This window comes from Mus caroli, chromosome 19 (assembly GCF_900094665.2).
Source record: "Mus caroli chromosome 19, CAROLI_EIJ_v1.1, whole genome shotgun sequence".
NCBI classification, from domain to species: domain Eukaryota; kingdom Metazoa; phylum Chordata; class Mammalia; order Rodentia; family Muridae; genus Mus; species Mus caroli.
Window position 1 is genome coordinate 9,255,486 of NC_034588.1, and position 19,686 is coordinate 9,275,171.

The 19,686-nt window shown below is 43.1% G+C and overlaps 1 protein-coding gene across 5 annotated transcripts in view; it reads right to left on the reverse strand.

Annotated features, from left to right (window-relative positions):
* Positions 1–19,686, reverse strand: part of Stx3 (syntaxin 3) — a 43,595-nt gene that overhangs the window by 16,347 nt on the left and 7,562 nt on the right. For 4 of the 5 annotated variants that reach the window (XM_021151484.1, XM_021151486.1, XM_029472575.1 and 1 more), the window contains exons 2-3: positions 11,077–11,160; positions 528–627 (exon numbers count right to left, since the gene is read on the reverse strand). In XM_021151484.1, coding sequence (XP_021007143.1) covers positions 528–627; positions 11,077–11,160 — 184 coding nt within the window. Of the gene's footprint in view, positions 1–527; positions 628–11,076; positions 11,161–19,686 lie in introns of those variants that run through there. The other variant, XM_029472576.1, reaches the window with a different exon arrangement.

The following is a 19,686-nucleotide window of genomic DNA, read 5'->3' on the forward strand; positions in this document are numbered from 1 at the left end:
GAAGAAGAAGAAGAAGAAGAAGAAGAAGAAGAAGAAGAAGAAGAGGAAGAAGAAGAAGGAGGAGGAGGAGGAGGAGGAGGAGCAGGAGGAGCAGGAGGAGCAGGAGGAGCAGGAGGAGCAGGAGGAGGGGGGAGGGGAAGGGAGGAGAAGGAGGAGGAGCGGGAGGAGGAGGTGAAGGGGGAGAAGGAAAAGGAGAAGGAGAAGAAAAGTATGAGGAGGAGGGAGGGAGAGAGAGAGAGGGAAGAGGGGAGAGAAGGAGGAAGAGAGAGAGGGCAGGGAGAGGGGAAGAAGAGAGGGAAGGTAGGAAGAAAAGGAGGAAGAGAGAGGGGGAAAGGGAAAGAGGGAGGAAGGGAGAGAGGGGAAAGGAAGGGAGGGGAGGGGAGAGGGAGGGGAGATGTGGTATCATATGTACATTAGCACAAGGGAATGTGTATGCTCCCCTACTATCCCCAGAGCAGAAGAAAGCAAGCCTGTCTCAGCTCCAATGCCAAGGGTCAATACAGTAACTCAACTCAGTCAACACTCACTTGGCTCTGGGATCGGTGCAGAGAGAATGATACTGTAGAGTTTCTTAGCTTCCTCTACATGCTCCGAGATCTTGTCAATGTTGAGCCGTGTTTCTTCAATCTATAATCAAAAAGACAACAGCCTTCACCATCAAAGAGGGAAAATATGTCCACTTCTGAAAGGAATGCTTAGCAGAGCTTCCTGATGCGAGCTGTCTACCTTCTGTGTTTGTGGAAGAGCATTAACAAATCTTCAGCTGCCCAGGGAGTGCCATCTCCACTGTCCAGTAAATTAGTCCATAAAGAACAGTCATTAGAATCCACACTCCTCCCCTCCACACTCAGCTTGAGGGAACCGGTGGAGACAACCAGGAGAAGTAACTGCAAACAGTATGAGGAAGAGGCCCCAAGTGAGAGTAGGAGAGGATGAGGATGGGGCAGGGAGGAAGGAAAGCAGTCAAAGAGAACGGAGCAAACAGAAAGTGAAAACCAGAGAAAGGAGGAAGAGAGAAGAGAGGCAGATGAAGGAGACAGGGGCTGGGGGAAAGAAAGAGACTTGGCAAGGTCATATCAGAAAACAGCCAGGTTCCTCCTAGACACATGTTTCTGTGACCCAACACTTACAAGCTAACCCCAATGCTGATCAGAACCCAGAATTACAGCCTTGGGCCACTTCTGTCTGCTCAGGTGTGTGCCATACAACATTCTGGTTTATGACAGAACACCATCAGAGAACACTGCTGCATGAGCACTAAGTGTATGTCCCTCAGCTCCTCCACAGGCACCAGCTGCCTGGGCACCATGGGCCCTGAAGCAGATCACAGTAGGGACAGCAGATACAAAAGAGACCTCAGCCCCCAATGTGCCTATCTGTCTTATCCCAAAGTGAAGAGGACATTAGCACGGCAACAATTAACCAACAAGAATACACTGACACAATACAATCTTAATGTATGGAATGCAGACTCAATACATAGGTGGCATCCAGTGCCCCTTTTTTCCAATGGATGGGTCATGTCTTTAAAAACCTATTAAAGTGCTCCAAAAACATAGCCAAATCAAGCTTGTCCTTTCTATCCTTCACATCAGCATTTTTGCCACTCAAAGGATTTTTTTCCCCTCTACTAATATGCTGGCTTAGATGTACCATAGTTTCACTGTAAGATCATTGCTTAAAGATGTAAAATAAAATATTAATGTGATCATATTAGAGTATAAATAAACATGTACAACTACTCAAGTTATACAGCATTTTAATAGTGAACAAAAGATTTAAGAGTACATTAGTATTATTATTCATATTAGAAAAGTAAAGTTTAATAAGTTATAGGTTGTACCAGGTTGAGATCACATATGTTATTTATGTGAACACTGGTGGTCTCTAGACCACCTGCCCCTGCCCTTCTCCTTTCCTTCTTGAGCTTTGAGTCAGTTTTTTCTTGAAAATGTTCATCTTCCTGAAGGATGAATTTCTGAACTTCAGAGTATCTCTTAGTGAGAGCTACATGTGATTTCCTCTTGTGCATTCACCAGATCATCAAACAAATCATGGGGTGGGGAGAAGCTGTGTAGGAACTGATAAGTACTTAATCGTAAACGCATGTGCTTGACATTACCCCACACTATCATATATCTAGTCGATGCTCGGCCCTTTGCAGTCATTTTGTGAGGTTGCCATCAAAAGAACTGAAGCAGAGACTTCAAACAAGAGGAAACTGAGGTTTGAACCAAGCATCCAGACCCTGTCTTCTCAACCAGGTAAGGACCACAGACCCCATCTCTGTTAAGCTTAGGTGCATTTATTCACCCCAAATCAGGTTGATGTGCATGTCCAACCCATATCCTGTAAGACCAGTTCTGTAAAGCATTGCTGCACATGTCTATAGACCCAGCATTGGTGGGCAAAGACAGACAGCGCTTGAAAGTACTGGCCAGCAAGACCAGCCAAAACAGTGAGTTTCTGGTTCAGTAAGAGCCCCTATCTGAATACAATAGTAAGCAGAGAATGACAAAGAATGACACTCACATCCTGCTTATACATGCATGTTCATGGATGTGCACTCATATGTATACATACATGAGAGAGAGAGAGAGAGAGAACACATTGATTACAGCAGCATTTTGCAGAGATCATGCTGTACCTTACTTCTCTGTCTGACCACAACTCCCTATCAGAAGTACACAGTGAATAGAAGCATTGCTGATGGGTTGGGGAAAACCCAAAAGTGAGTTTTTCAAATCACCACTAAATTCAAGGCTAGTTCATCTCCAGTGCCCTTTAACTACATATTGATTTTCAGACTATATCCCAATGATATGTCAACAATATGAGACTCTATGTGATACAATTAAAACACACACTCACTAGCAAGCAGAGCAGGTTCAGGGTTCAGCTCCATCTCTTAGCAGTTTTATGACCTTGAACAAGCTTACACCACGTCAAGTACATAATGAATGTTAAATGGTAACACTAAACACAAACAGCAGTAATAACCTCTCATTTGTTATATGCCATACACTATGCTACACCTTTAAAAGTATGTCTCGTTTAATCCTACAGCAATCCAAGTGTCCCCAGTAGCCACTTACAGAAACCTAAGGACATCATGTCACCCACTCTTGATGGTAGGTGCTGCCAATTAAAATGACCACATGATACTAACCAGGCTCATCTAACTGAAAGGAAGAAGTTGTTTTTGTCTTTTTCCATTTCCATACATATATGTGTGTTATGTGTACACAACACATAACAAGTGTATGAGCACATATGGGCATGTCTTAGTTAGGGTTTTATTGCTGTGAAGACATATTATGGCCAAGGCAACTCATAAAAGCAAACATTTAACTAGGGCTGGCTGCACTTTCAGAAGTTCAGTCCATTATCATCATGAGATATAATGCATGGTACCACGCAGGCAGATTTGGTGCTGGAAGAGCCAAGAGTTGTGCATCTTAATCTGAAGGCAGCCAGGAGGAGACTGTCTCTGCAAGCAGCCAGGAAGAAGGTCTGGATCACACTGGCCAAACTTGAGTGTGAGTGTGTGTGTGCATGTATAACTTTAAAGCCCCACCTCCACAATGACACACTTACTAACGAGTCTATACCTCCTCCTCCTCCAGTAAGGCCATATCTCCTAACAGTGCCACTTCCCATAGGCCAAGCATATTCAGACCACCACGGGGAACAAATGTGCATGTGGGAACATGTATAGACGCCTGCGATTGATGCTGGGAATCACCTTCAATCCCTAAAGCACCTTATTCATTGAGGCAGGGTCACTCAGGCAAATTTTGTATTTGTGGACATGGCTACCTGCTCTAGGGATCCCCCATCTCTGCCCCCTGAGGCTGAAATTACAGGTGGAAATCATGCCTACTTGACATTTACATGGATCCTGAGAATATGAGCCATATCTTCACACTTGTGTGTCAAGTGCTTTAACCACTAAGCCATCTCTCTATAGCAGACATAATGGCTTCTTCCCCTGGACCTAATTCTCCAGTGGAATTGAATTTGAAAACAGAAACCAGAGAAAGTCCTAGCAGACTGTGGCTAGGTGAGGTGAAAGGAAATGCAAAATGTTTTACTTATTCTGCTTAAAAATTAGTTTCTGCCAAGTCTTCATGCAGCAACTGATGGGAAAAGATGCAAAGTCCCACAGCCAAACATTAGGTGGAGCTTAGGGAATCCTGTTGAGGATGGGAAGGAAGGATTGGAGGAATGAGAGGGGTCAGGGACACCACAAAAACAAAGTACACAGAGTCAACTGGCTGGGACTCATGGGAACTTGAGAGATCAGGGAAACTGTAGGGGTCTGACCCAAGTCCCCATTTATGTCATGGCTGAGTAGCTTAGTGTTCTTGTGGAAATCCTCACAGAGGGAGTAGGGTTGTCCCTGACTCTTTTGCCTGCTTGTGGAGCCATTTTTCTCCTACTGGGTTGCCTTGCCCAGCCTTGATGAAATGGTATGTGCCAAGTCTTGTTGTTATGCCATGTCTGGTTGACATTTCTGGGAGACCTGCCCTTTTCTAAGGAGAGGCAGGGAGGGAGAAGGAGGCCTGGGGGAGAATGGAGTGGGGCTAAAAAGGCTGGAGGAGGGCAAGGTGAGGAAACTGTTGTCAGGATGAGAGAAGAAAAAAATAGAGTAAAATAAAATAATAAAAAAAATTAATCTCTACCTCTCCTAAACTCCCAAGTCCCTAAAGGGTTTTATCAAGACTTAGATTAGTGTTCCAACTTCTCTTTATAAGTGAAAAGAATGACCTCAGAGTTGTGCTGACCAATAAAAACAAGTTTTCTAAGACAATATTCTCAAATCAACGTGGTTGAAACATCAATTTTCCCCAATCAGAATGTCAATCATAAAAAGAACAAGGTGAATAAGGAGATACAGTGTTGATGGGAATGTATAGCCACTATGGAAATCAGTATGGAGGTTCCTCAAAAAGCTAAAGTCAGACTTGTGCGTGACCCAGCTACACCACTCCTACAAATACACCTGAAGGAAATGATGTCAGCATGCAGCAGAGACACTGCACACCCATTTTTACTGCTGCAATATTCACAATTATCAAGATATAGAATCAGCCCAAGTATCTGTGACCTAATACATGGATTTAAAATGTGTGCATATAAGAACATTATTGAGACAGAAAGAATAAAATATTGTCATTTGTAGGAAAGTGGATGGAACTAGAGTTTATCATGTTAAGGGGGGAAAATCATGTTAAAACAGTCTCAGAAAGTCAAGTAGGTATATTTTTTTCTCATACAGAATTTACACACATGCACACATGCCTGTGAGTGCGCATACACACACATACACACACACACACACACACAGCCCATGAAAATAGGTGAGTCACTATTAAAAACTTAAAAGAAGGACCACAGTAGAAAGCAGTGAGGACAGTGGCTTCAAGCAGGGCACAGTATACACATATATGACATATAAATCTTCTAATCTATATAATATATACATTTTTAATGTAGTTCCCAGCAATAAAGAACAAAGTGCAGAAAGGTAGGTGGGAAAGAAAGGTCAAAAGCAAATTGCCAAATGACCAGCCAAAGCTTCCCGCCTCTTCCAATAGGAAGAGCCTAGAAATCAGAATCTACCAGCTTGCCTACCCACCTCGAATGCAATACCCTACTGAAAGAGTTAACAAGTTCTTAACCCACTGGATTTGACTCTAGTGCCTAGATTTCCACATTACAATTACTTTGAAAGGTCCTAGCTCTAACAAAACTCAAACCGAAACAGCCAATCCCCGAGCTTCAAAATTAGTCCCTCTGTATTTCCTACTGCTCCATCTACACACACCCTTACCTAACCCCCACCTCCACCCCTGCCCCGCCTAGCTCTGGAGAACTTTGGATGTTAAGTGAAGATCACTTCAAATGTTAGGACTGCATTTCTCACCTCAGACTACTTGACAGACCTCATGGTACCAAACACACAGGGTCGCTCTGTAAATGCCCGTTTAATCAACATATGGCTACAATTAACTTCAAGAAATAAGTATGCTTGAGGCTGTGGGAAATGGTCCAGTTGGTAAAGCATTTGTCTTGTAAACTTAAGAGGCTGAATTCAATTCCTAAAACCCAAGGTATAGAGGTATCTCTATAATCCTAGCACTGGAAAGGCAGGGACAGGTGGATCCCTGACCAGCCAGTGCAGCCTAACTGGTGAGTTCTGTGCCATGGGCCTTGGTGTGGCACAGCCTTGAGAACTATGTGTCCTGAGGACTTTATGCTGTAATGGAATTCTGCTCTGCTTGCATTCCTCTTACTCTAAGAGTTATATGAAAACTTTAAGGGGGCTTCCAGTCCCTCACTGGGCAGTATCTCTGGCATTCGCAATATTAATGTTTGATCTCTTTCAGGCATTACTGCTAGAGCGGATTATGATTCTATCACCACCCTAGAGAAGAATTTAGAGATGTAGATTGTCAACAGTGACTACCACCCTTAGAAAACACTTGGAAAAATAAAGTTGTCAGTGAAGCTAGGTTGAGATGTTTTTACCACTGGCTCTGATATAAAATATCTTAGGGAACAATGTGAAGTTCAGAAAGACACACACACTCTTACGAGTTAAGCCAGGGACCTTTTATGACCAGGGAACAAGAACAATGGCAGCACTGGCTGACGTGACTCTCACTGAGGCTGGACTGGTGATAATGGATTTCTTATACCCATTTTTTGCCCTCAGCTTCCTGATAAGATTTATTAAGAACTGTTGATGAGGAGATGTGCATTTTGAGGATTTAACACATATATGACTGATTTTTTTTTTATAAAAATTTAAATCTGTGATTCTTTTTAAGTTTTTACAAGATTAGTTTTAAAGATAAATAATGAAATAATTACCGCTTTCTTCATAACTGTAAACTGCTGCCTGCCAGTCAGAGAAACTGGCTGAGAAAACTCCCTTGCTTGCTTACACTTTGTTAATCAATAACAAGATGCTTGATTATGGATTATGTGGGTTTTTCAGAATAACTGTACTACGCAATGTTATTTCTCGTAAAGGTATCAGAAAACACATTGTTTTTCTTTTTTTTTTTTTTTAAAGATTTATTTATTTATTACATGTAAGTACACTGTAGCTGTCTTCAGACACACCACAAGAGGGAGTCAGATCTTGTTCAGGATGGTTGTGAGCCACCATGTGGTTGCTGGGATTTGAACTAAGGACCTTTGGAAGAGCAGTNGGGTGCTCTTACCTGCTGAGCCATCTCACCAGCCCCACATTGTTTTTCATAATCATTCACTAGAAGAAAACTAACATATAATCACATTATAATTGTATACTGCTTGAAAGATTCTGCTGGGATATATAAGTTATGGAAGAAAGAATAAAGGATGGTGTGGCTGGAACATTGCTTCTCCCATATACATCAACTGTGTGTGTGTGTGTGTGTGTTTGTGTGTGTGTAAAGTTTGGGTGAATGGGTGAATGGGGGTTAGAACATTACTCCTTCCACCAATTGTGTGTTTTTATGTATGTATATATGAAATACTTGGAGCCAGCTTGCTGGAGCTTTGCTCTAAACATTCTGTGTGTCAATATGTATATGTCTATCTGTAGGTCTGTATACATGTACTATGTGTGTATGTATATATGCATGTATATTTGTGTGTATGAAGTTATTGGATTCTGCCTTTTGTTTCATCCACTCAGTGTGTGTGTGTGTGTGTGTGTGTGTGTGTGTGTGTGTGTGTGTGTGTGTGAGAGAGAATTTTCTTTCTTTCCTTCTCTTTCTCACTGACCTGGAGGAGTTAAAAGATTTCATAGTTTTTTCCCTGGCCACAGAGAATGCCAGCCCCAGTAAATTAAGCTTTGTTCCCTCTGCTGTGCTGCTTCTCTAATCACTGGCTGCCTTTGGCAGCAGCCCCTGTAGGAACCTGGATCCATCCCAGTTAGCACCTCTAAGCACTGAGCCCCAACAGCTGCCTGCTCAGTTTACCCACCACATGGATGCCAAAGCCACTCATTGGCAGAGAACCCCAGCAAAACCCAATGATGCTAGTAGCCTGAGCTCATACTTCTAGGCAAAAAAAAGAAAAATCACAGCAAGTACATCTATTATCTACAGGCTGTCCCAAAGTGCAGTCACTTAGCCTCCTTAATAAAAGTTCCACGTCAGGTCTGTGAAGAACCAAACACTGAGAGAGCCTAGTAAAGCAAATTTCTTCACTGTGGGACTTCCTGGAGCCTTTTGAAAGATAACGTGCATTCTAAATCTATGAAAGAGATGGTCCATTTGGTAAAGACATTTCCATCACTCAAGCTAGATCCCTGAGACACACCTAGCCAGGGAGAATCAACTCCCTCAAGTCATCTTCTAACCTACACATGTCAAGATGTATGCATGCATGCACAGACACACACAAAATAAATAAATAAATGTAGCTCACAAGGGCTCATGGCATCTCACACTGCTATCCAGAGTGAACACTCTTACTGAGCCAACAGCCACGACCAACCCTGACCTGTTGTTTATTAACAGTCCCTGGCTGTGTCTGAGCAGCAATGTCTAGCAATCTCTAGAGGACATATTATGCCAGGTTCTATGGCAACCCTGGTGATTCTCTCTCTCTATGAAGACTTACACTGTATCCCTTCTGACAAAGGATGGTCATGACCATGTACCCAGTACCAACCAGGAAAACAGACACAACCCTTTACTCAGAGACCAAAGCCCACCATCTTCCTAACGTGCAAGGAATACAGCCTCTTAGGGACACTCCTGTGGTTCAGGAAAAGAGAGAGAACAGAGGTACTAGAAAAGATTCCTCATCATAGAGAAGATATTCCTTACTGAATGTGAGTCACCAGGGAAAGACTGTAGTGACCGGAGACGTCTTCTGACATCAACTCAGGTCCACCTCCACCACTGAACAAGAGCATTGTCTTCCACTGTCCACAAAGTAGAACAACACAAGTGTTGTTTGACCTCACTTTGAGTCACTGACTGAAAGGCAGCACCTACCCACAAGCTGAGTTAGGCACTGTGGAGGCTTATGGCCAACTTTCCAGTCAGAACAACACACATTCAGGCTAGCTTCAACACAGTTCTTTCTTCCTTTCTTTCTTTCTCTCTTCCTTCCTTTCTTTCTTTCTCTCTTTTTCTTTTTCTCTTCCTTCCTTTCTTTCTCTCTTTTTCTTTCTCTCTTCCTTCCTTTCTTTCTTTCTCTCTTTATCTTTCTTCCTTCCTTTCTCTTTGTCCTTCTCCCTTCCTTTCTTTCTCTCTTTTTCTTTCTCTCTTTTTCTTTCTCTCTTCTTTCCTTTCTTTCTCTCTTTTCCTTTCATCCTTCCTTCCTTCCTTTCTTTCTTTTTTTATTTATTTTATTTTATTCAGTTTCCCCCCTCCTTTCTCTCCTACCTGCCCTGGTATATCAAGCTGCAGTGAGACTAGGGACATCTTCTCCTATTAAAGCTAGACAAGGGAGCCCAGTAGGACTCAACCCAGTTCTTAACTGAGCAGATGAGCAACCATGAACTGTCAAGTTCTACTCCACTCCATTTGGGGGAATCTGGAGGTCCACTTTCTATACACACAATCCAGACTGTGGAAAACTCCTGAATTACCCCTCACAAAGAAAATGAGGTCTCTGTTTCTTTCCAGGGAAATGAAAAGATAAATAGTGTGATGATTTGTATACGCTCAGCCCAGGGAGTGGCACTATTTGGAGAAGGTGTGGCCCTGTTGGTGTAGGTATATCACTGTGGGTGTGGGTTTAAAGACCCTCATCCTAGCTGCCTGGAAGCCAGTATTCTGTCAGCAGCCTTCAGATGAAGATGTAGGACTCTTAGCTCCTGCTGTACCCTGCCTGCCTAGATACTGCCATGCTCCCACCTCGGTAATAATGGACTGAACTTCTGAACCTGTAAGCCAGCCCCAAGTAAATGTTGTCCTTATAAGAGTTGCCTGGTCATGGTGTCTGTTCACAGCAGTAAAACCCTAACTAAGACAAAGAGAGACAGAAACTTCAGTGACAGTCAGACTGGGGGGCAGTGAGGAGTTAAGTGCTGTTCACTGAGTACGTATATGCCGGCAACATTTGGGATGCTTTATGAGCATAATCAGACCCAATCCAACCCTGTAGAAAATCACGATCTAACCAATCCCAGTTTACAGATGAGGAGAATAAGGTACAGCAGGCTAAGGAACATTCACAAAATCAACAGCTGGTGAAAAGCAGGTTGACTGAACCTAAATATGGAAACCTCCAAAGCCATCATTTCTGTTGACATCCTGACACACTCCTGCCTCATGCTTCCACCTTTCAGTGTTACTATAACTCAGTCCTATAAGACCTCATGCTCAAAGTACACATGAAGCTGTAGGTATGTATGGCTTTACAAATATAAGCTGGTAGCATCTTGTTTTTTCTCTCACCACCAAAATTAAAGCAACTAGAAAATTTTTAAGAAACAACAAATTTCACTGATACAAATCAAAGGCCTAAAGAAAGAGTAATTTTGGTTTTACTCCTAGCTGTGACAATGTATTTAAATTATATAACTTTAAATAAGAAAAGACATCATTAAAATGTTGTCATGTACTTAAGATGTTACAAGTCTCTCTTTAATTACATATAACTTACCCTCTGCTGGCTTTTAAAAATCTTTTTTTTTTTTTTTTAATTTTATTTGCCTGGGTGTTTTGGCTACAGGTATCTGTGTACCAAGTGCATGCCTGGTGTCCACAGTGGCACAAAGAGGGCCTTGGATCCCCAGCACTGGAATTACAGATGGGGTGAGTCACCTCATGTGTGCTGGGAATCCAACCTGGTTCCTCAAGAAGAACACAAAGTGCTCTTAACCATTGGGCCATCTCTGCAGCCTCTTTCTTCTGACTTCCTTAATAAGATGTAAAGTCGAGATACTCTCAAGAATTAAAAACAGAATCCCCTGGAACTGCTCTGCCTGCCCATCTGTTCATTTGCCAGCACTGAAAGATCTGAGGTTTCTTTATTCTTACTGAGGAAATTCTGCTTGCTCATGTACGTTCAGGAAAAACAAACAAAACAAAACAAAACAAAGGGAAGGCTGCCCACCTCAGAGAAGAACTCGTCCATGAAGGCTGTGTTGTCAATAGCAATCTCAACCTCGTCCGTGTCATCATCCTGCGTCAGCTGCTTCTGCAAGAGACCAGAGCAGGCCAGAGTGAGAACAGAAACACAATAAACAGCCACTGTAATTGAAGGGGTTATATTTAAGCACACATGCACACACACAATTTTCTTTAAAATGAATAGAAAGCTACTATTGTAATGCTCTGGAGTTGCCTGTAATTAAATCCAAGCTCTATCTCCTGACTGTGCAAGGGAAGAAAGAAGGGACAAGCAAGTTATTACCCAGTTTATCAGACCTGGGGTACCTTAACTGTCAAAAGCTAATAGCACTACTCCATACAGTGAGTAAACAAGTAAACGAGATAATTTGGGCAGTGGTCATGCATGTTTTCAATCCCAAGCACTCAGGAGGCAAACAGCTACATCTCTGAGTTTGAGGCCAGCCTAGTCTACAAAGCAATTTCCAGGACAACCAGGGTTACACAAAGAAACCCTGCTAAATAAATAAATAAGAAAGAAGATAATGAACATAAACATATGCACACAGGATCCAGTACACTGTACAATTAAGGTCTTGGTTGTTGTTCATCTGTCTTGTTTTGCTTTGTTTTATACTGGGGGTCAAAACCTAGGCCTCCATGCATTAGCAAAGTGCTTGTCACTGAACTTCATACCCAGTCCAATCTTGTGACTATAGGTAGAGGCATTTTTGTAGCTTACTCTAGTTGAAGAACCTAAAATTTAGAGAGGTTTAGTAACAGGCAGACTCTAACCTGACTTATTTAAACAAGTTCCAGGCAGTTCCTTCAAAGCATGAGCCACTGATTTTCACAGCTGGAGTAAAGATTTTCCCATGCTTAGAAACTACTTATTGCAAAGAAAATCAAAGTTGTTCCCTGTGCACGAGCTCATGTTTATAAGGAAAGGGAAGTTCTTTCATTAGTCCCCAGCCAACTTCAGGGAATGCAAGCCTCCTCAACCTCATTCACCTTCCTCCTCAGAATTACAAAATGGCTATCTAGAGGAAGTGACCCCATTCCCACCCAGCAACAAAAGCCTGAGTTGTCTCCACATTGTTCCTAATTGCTCTCTCCCAGACAAGTGCTATAACAGGGCACTGCTGACTTCTAAGCACACAGAATACTGGCTGTTGAAAGTGAAGGCCAAGAGCCCTTACACCTGACTCCACTATACCTTTCAATGCCTTATAGCCTTCTACATCTAGCTATGTCACCCTTAAAGGCTCAGAACTCCACAAGCAAGAAAGCAGCCAGGCCTCACGTCACCTTTTACCATCCTGACAAATCCATAAATTCCCATCAAAATCTGCAGCCACCTGGGAATCCTCTTCAACGTCTCATTTTCTGTCTGGTCTGGAGCAGCCAGCATCTCAAGCTTCAAAGCTGCATTCAAGAGACTTGAATCGGAGGAGGGTCCTCCTACTCATCCCACAACTATCTCCTAAAAAAATTCTAATTATGTCCTCCTGACACCCAAGGTCACATAATGACAGCTCATCTCCTAGGACCAAAATCTCTCTGCCCAGAAAAGCATACAGGGCCTTTATAATGCAGCCCCACCACACTTCTCCCTCAATGCATTCCTGAGATCAGCCATTTGAAATGCCTTGCACTTCCTAGACACACCATTCCTTTACGTGTAGCGTCTTTCTTTCCATGCTGCTATACAGACTGGAATTCTAACCAAAAAGCTATCCATCCAACTACCAAAATCTTTTTCATCTTTAAAACTCACTTCAGACAGCCCAATTTTGTCTCTCCCATGCAAACTTCCAAACCTCCCATAAGCTCCCACCACTCTGTAAAGACCCTCCACATCAACCTCTATGGCCGACTGTCATTTGCCCCTCTACTCTTCAGTCTGTATCCAGTGACTACAAACTGCAGGACGGTCAGGGTTATCAAGTGCATCTCTTAGAATACATTCACTGGGGGCTGGAGAGATGGCTCAGAGCAAGCAAGCAAGCAAGCAAGCAAGCAAGCAAGCAGGAAAGGAAAGGAAAGGAAAGGAAAGGAAAGGAAAGGAAAGGAAAGGAAAGGAAAGGAGAAAGAAAAGAGAAGAGAAGAGAAGAGAAGAGAAGAGAAGAGAAGAGAAGAGAAGAGAAGAGAAGAGAAAAGAAAAGAAAAGAAAAGAAAAGAAAAGAAAAGAAAAGAAAAGAAAAGAAAAGAAAAGAAAAGAGATACATTCACTAATATATCTGTCTGCCAGCCCGGGGCCCCTTCTGTGGAACACTCCTTCACCCTACCCACCTGATTTTGAGAAGGCCACTGGGGTCACTTAAGCTCCCCAAGGAATTTGAGTTGTGAGAAGAGTCTGAAGAGAATGAGGCCTAGTAAGCTAATGGCAGCACCCAACAGAGCTGCCCCCTCTCCTTTCCTGAGCCCCACTCCCCTTGTTTGTAGGCAGGTTTTGCAGATCTCAACTTGTATTCTTTTAGTTAGCTCAACAGTTCTTTTGTTCATTTAGCCAAAATCAGCCTTATCACCTGCAATTAAAGGGCAACATCATACTTATGGCTTAGATAAGAATGGCTCATATATTTGAATGCTTAGATACCAGGAAGTGGCACTATTTGGAAAAATTAGAAGGATTAGGAGGTGTGGCATTGTTGGAAGAAGTGTGTCACTAGGTGTGTGCTTTGATGTTTCAAAAGCCCATGCCAGACCCAGTCTCTATGTCTGTCTGTCTGTCTGTCTGTCTGTCTCTATCTCTCCTCTCCCACATTCTCTCTTCCCTACTTCCCTCTCCCCCTTCTCTATTCCCCACTCTCTGCCTGCAGATTAGGATGTAGATCTCTAAGCTACTTCTCCAACACCATGTCTGCCTGCATGCCCACACTCCCCACCATGCTGATAATTACAGAAACCTCTGAGACTAATTAAGCAAGTCCACAATTAAATGCTTTCTTTGTAAGAGTTGCCTTGGTCATGATGTCTCTTCACAGCAATAGAAGAGTGACTAAGATACATGTCAATAATCTATTCCATATTTTCCAAGTATTTAACAGTAATCACTTATAGCTGAATGCATACCTGGCATTCACACTATTCACACCAGGGAGTGGCACTATTAGGATGTGTGGCATTACTAGAGTAGGTGTGTCACTGTGGGCATGGGCTTTTCGACCTTATCCTAGCTGCTTGAAAGCCAGTCTTCTATCAGCCTTCAGGTGAGATATAAGACTCTAAGCTCCTCCTGCACCATGCCTACCTAGATGCTGCCATGTTCCCACTTTAATGATAAAGGACTAAACCTCTGAATCTGTAAGTCAACCCCAATTAAATGTTGTCTTTATAAGAGTTGCCTTGGTCTTGGGGACTGTTCAAAGCAGTATAAAACCCTGACTAAAAAACATACATATATAGAAACACAGATACACACACACACACATACATACATATGCTGAGTGAAGCACTGTACATGAGAGCTACTTCTCAACGGCCTTACCATGGGTCTATGTGTCATTAAGGTAAAGCTTTGGGAGCTGAATGCAACCTTAAGGATGCCTGACACTAATGGGATTACTCTGGATTCTGGATGTCTATCTTCGCAGGTTCTTTTCATGTTTAGCCTCTAAATACATGAAAGTAACAAGAACATTTAACCCACATCAGAAAATACAAAGAAGGGACCATGGTCACATGCTACCTGACATCACTGGACCCAGATCTATTCTGGCTTCTTTATCTACAAACTATCCCAGGAAGAGGGTGGGGCTCCTTTCCTTCTGATTACAGGTAAATCCAGGTTCCTCAAAGCCCCCCTTTGTTTCCCACCTCAGGGAGTAAGGCAGGGAAAACACACCCTGCCTTTTATCCTCTGCCCCCATGACTGAGCCTAAACAAGAGAACATCAGCATCAGTATCAAAGAATCAAGGCCTGTGGTAATGAGGATGTTACAGTAGCTGAAAGTTCAGCCACAGAGGGAAAACAGTGTGCAGGAGAACCACAAGGCCAGCCAGTTACTTCCTCTTGATGTCTCTCCTGTGAGGAGATGAAAGATACCACCAACGAATCTGGCAACAGCAAGCTACCCAGTTATCTCCCCTCCTCAAGCCTAAAGTATACTGCGAATTTCAAAAACAACAGCTAAGGCCGACTCCTCCTGCACAGTAATGATTGTTGAGGAGTCCAGACTACAACCTAGGTCAGTCTACATCAGCTGACAGAATAAATAGATGTATCTGCTCCTATAGCCACTACTAGGTACTTGGTGACCATAAGATACTCCTCCCCACCCCACACCCTTTTTTTTTTTTTTTTTGCACATCATGTCAACAAATCCCATCTACATGCTGTAGCTAAGAAACTGGACGTCAGAAGTTACAATTAGTCAAGGTCTTACGGTTGCTGATTTATAGAGATGCAGCTTGGGTACAGGGCCTCTGTCCTAAGCCCTTCTTATTGTAGTGCTTCCTACTCAAAGGCTGCCACCAGCAGCAGCCTGGAACATGAAATTGGCAGCTCAGGCATGCAGGAAGCACCCTTTGCTGAGAGACTGGAGCTATAGAACTTGGATACAATACATGTCTTTGTTAAACATTTGTTTTTCTCACAAAGTAAGGACCTAAGCCTTAAGTTCCCTACTGTGGTCTGGGAAAACCTCAGGATACCTCAAATGTACCTCAGAAACCACCCAAGTAGTCAAGGAAGGGGAGCCCAGCAGGAGGGCTCCAGTGCCCCACAACCCTCTTCAGTGTGCAGGAACAGTTTCCTTCACTGGGACTTAGAGATGAAGGGAGGGGAATTGAGGGATAGAAGGGAGGAAGAAAGATGAATCAATAAAAGAGAAGAGACACCTGGTCACCATCATTCCCCTTAGAGGGCTGTGGGAGAAGCCTTCCTGCCAAACTCAGGAGAGTACAAATGTTTCTATCGTCTCGCCTGGTTGAAACAGTTCTCTGCTCCAAGCACTAACTAAAACCCAGTTTTCTCCTGACCCATTTCAGAGGGACGATTATATCCTCTATTCCTTATCCCTGCTGCCCACTGCTCTAAGGCTGCCCCCTCTAGGACCAGTGTCTGTGGACTCTCAAAGACAGACACCACTATTCATGGAGAACCAGACACACAGACATGGACGCACGCGCGCATGCACACACACACACACACACACACACACACACACACACACACGGAGGGGGGCCAGTCTGAGTACTCTGTCCCTCTTCTTTGATTTAAAGAGCCAGACAGTCTAAGTGAGTATGTGGGTTCTCAATGGGTCCAGCAAATGCTCTGTCCCCTACTGAAGGCTCAGATGACCCTTTTCCAATGCCCAGCTCTCCTAAGGACAATTTTCTTTAGTATCAAACCCTCCCTGAGAAAACACTTCCTCTTTTCACTGAATTTCATCTTCTGCAACACCCTTGTCATATGAATAAAGAGGAAATCAGCAGATAATGATACCCTAGTGAGCCTCCCGCTTTTACTTTCAACATCTGTTCTAGCTGAGCAGTTGAAGGCAAAGCATTGGCTCTATCTAAAAGGAGGAGACCTGAGGAATAAAGTCATTATAAGATTAGTCCAAGACCAGCAAGCCAGAGAACAAGAGCCAAAGTCCCAAAGTTCTGTGCACTGTCACAACAATGACAGTGGATGATATGTATGTATATGTATCACAGGTACTTACATGACTTCAAGTGTGTTATCTAAGTCTCACATCAATCCTCTAAGGGACAAATATTTCTTCCCTCACTTACAGATATGGTTAACTGCTAATTAGGTTAATTAATTCATCCAAAGCAATTCAGCTATTAAATAGCATCATTAGGACTCTACTCTAGCAGAGGCATGGGAGCTCACGCCTGTGCCTGCTCTAGTGCCTGAAGGTGCCTCTCCACAGTCTCAATGACATATCTTCACCTATTTTAGAGGATGCTACATCTAAGCTAGATGACTCTATATGCTCAAATGGAAGAGATATTATGCATGTCTTCCTACCACTACTCATGAATATAAACATACGCAGGTACATATGACTTCCACAGTGAAGACTCAGCATGACACCTCACAGCTGTGAGCTGCCATCTTGAACAGGTTACTTCTCTCTGCCTCTGATTTCTCAATTGTAACATGACCTGAATAGTTTGCTCACAAAACTCTTGTAAAATCCAATCAGCTATTACATACAAAATGTTGAGAGCAACTCTGGGTACACATTACATGTGGCTCCAATGCCAGTTCTCAGAGGTCACTGAGGAAGAAAGTCACATAAACAGAATTTCATTTATTTTTAAGCCTTTGATGTGAGTTTTAAAAACAAAAACAAAAACAAAAACAAAAAAAACAAAAACCGCTCTGAACTGTGCTCCAGCTACACTCTCACAGATTTACTACTCTTATTATCGTTCATTTCTAGTGCTTTGTTCTTTCGGTTTTGATTCATATTAAGGGTTATTTAGAAAGAAGTTTTTGAAATCCCAATGGGTAAACCTGGGGGAGTATTATTGCATTATTATTCTAAGGCTATCACTAATTCATATGCTGTGGAATTGAAGGTTTTCTTGTGTCTTAGTATAGGGTCAACATTTCTTAATCGTCTATGTATATTTCAAAATACCTTCCATTCTACTTGTTGAAACAAACACTGAAATCCCATCCCTAGATTGAGTTAGTGCCTACCTTGTTTTGATTCTCAAGACCTACACTAGATCCAGAGTAGAACAGTGAATGTTCTCAAGAGAGGAAGGAGGTGGAGGGAGGCCTTGTGGGTAGATGCTACAGCTATAAATCAAGTTAGGAAGGTGAATTCCTTTGGAGTCACTCAGCTAAGGGACAATGCTCATTTCAGACCTCTCTTTGATACCTTCTAATCTTCATTACCACATTAACTTAGAGAAGGATCTCAAGATTTCATAATCAACCTGCACACCCAAAATATTCTCCTTCTCCCCTGCAGGCTTGGGCGTTCCTTCACTCGTCCTCCAGGGAGAACACTAACGTGTGCCAAGTCATAGTCCAAATGCTGGAGGCTCGTGGGGCAAACTCAGCATCGCTGGCTCTCCAAGCTCTCTCCAGCTAAACTGGGAGTTGGCTGGGCAAACAGATAACTACAATACCACATGAGGAGGGGGCAACAATTATAATGAGAAATTATACACAAGAGAAGACAGAATGCCCAGCCTCACCAGAATACAGAGAGCCTGTCAGAAATGGAAGCTTATGAGAGACTGTTTGAAGAGCAACATTTGAGAAAACTGTGAAAACTGAGGATTTACCCAGAGGAAATTTCCAGCAAGGCCAGTCTGAGTGAGAGGACCACACCCTACATTCTCTCTCATCCTTGAAGCTGTAAGAGAAAACTCACAAAATAGTTTCTTCTTCCTCCTTCTGAGCTCAGCTTCCCTTTAGGTCTTTTGGCCCTTCCCCCCAGCCTCCTTCACTTCTTTTCTGACATTCACTTCTTCCTCCTGGCCAATCCTGACCACTGAGTACCATTCAGGGATTCAGAGAGGAAGGAAGGAACAGACAATATCTTATTCCCTCCTAACTCTGTAGAAGTCTTCCTTTCACCTGGCTCCTTAACCTCCTTCCCAGCATGATCCTCCTGTAAAACTCAAATCACCACAGCAACAGGCAGCACTGACTGACAGTCAAGGCAAGATGAAGACTCTTCTAAGGTATGTACTTTATACCATGGCATTTAATCCCTACACTAATCTTCTAGGGACTGGTGCTGAAAGATGCCAGCTACCCTGCCAAGAGTGTGTGCCCAAGCCAGGGAGGCCTGTTCTCAACCAAGTTGGAGAAATGTCCCTCACCACGGCTGACTCCACCCCAGCTGCAGCCCTGGCCCAGGGACATGAATTTCCAAAACAATGGAAAGCAGATGACATGTAAATGTAATGTCGTAATGAGGATTATTACATGGTATCAAAGAGAGACCTAGAATGAGCATTGTCCCTTAGCTGAGTGACTCCAAAGGAATTCACCTTCCTAACTTGATTTATAGCTGTAGCATCTACCCACAAGGCCTCCCTCCACCTCCTTCCTCTCTTGAGAACATTCACTGTTCTACTCTGGATCTAGCAAGCGTAGGTCTTAAAAATCAAAACCAGGTAGACACTAAATCTGGGGATGGGATTTCAGTGTTTGTTTCAACAAGTAGAACATAAAGCAAGGTCATGAAAAAGAGAAAAGAGGGGGAAATTGTGTGGGGACAGAGGAAGCACAAGTGGGTACACTGTGGTATCCTGGCTTAAATCCTAGAACAGAAGGGATTTAGTGAGATAAAAGAAATAAATGCCCTGGTGTTTAGTGAAGAATCTTGTGCTGGTATCACTGTCTTTGTTTGATGAATGTACATTGAAAAGTGAGACGAGCAGAAAGGATCCAATGGACAGAAGCAGCTGACCCCTGTTGTTGAGTTAGGGAAGGCTGAAAAAAGCTGAGGAGAAGCATGATTCTGTCGGAGGACCAGCAGTCTCAATTAATCTGGACCCCTGAAATCTCTCAAACACTGGATCACCAAACAGACAGCATACACCAGCTGATATGAGGCCCCCAACACACATACAGTAGAGGACTGCCGGGTCTGTGTTCATTCAGAGATGATGCACCTAACCCTCTAGA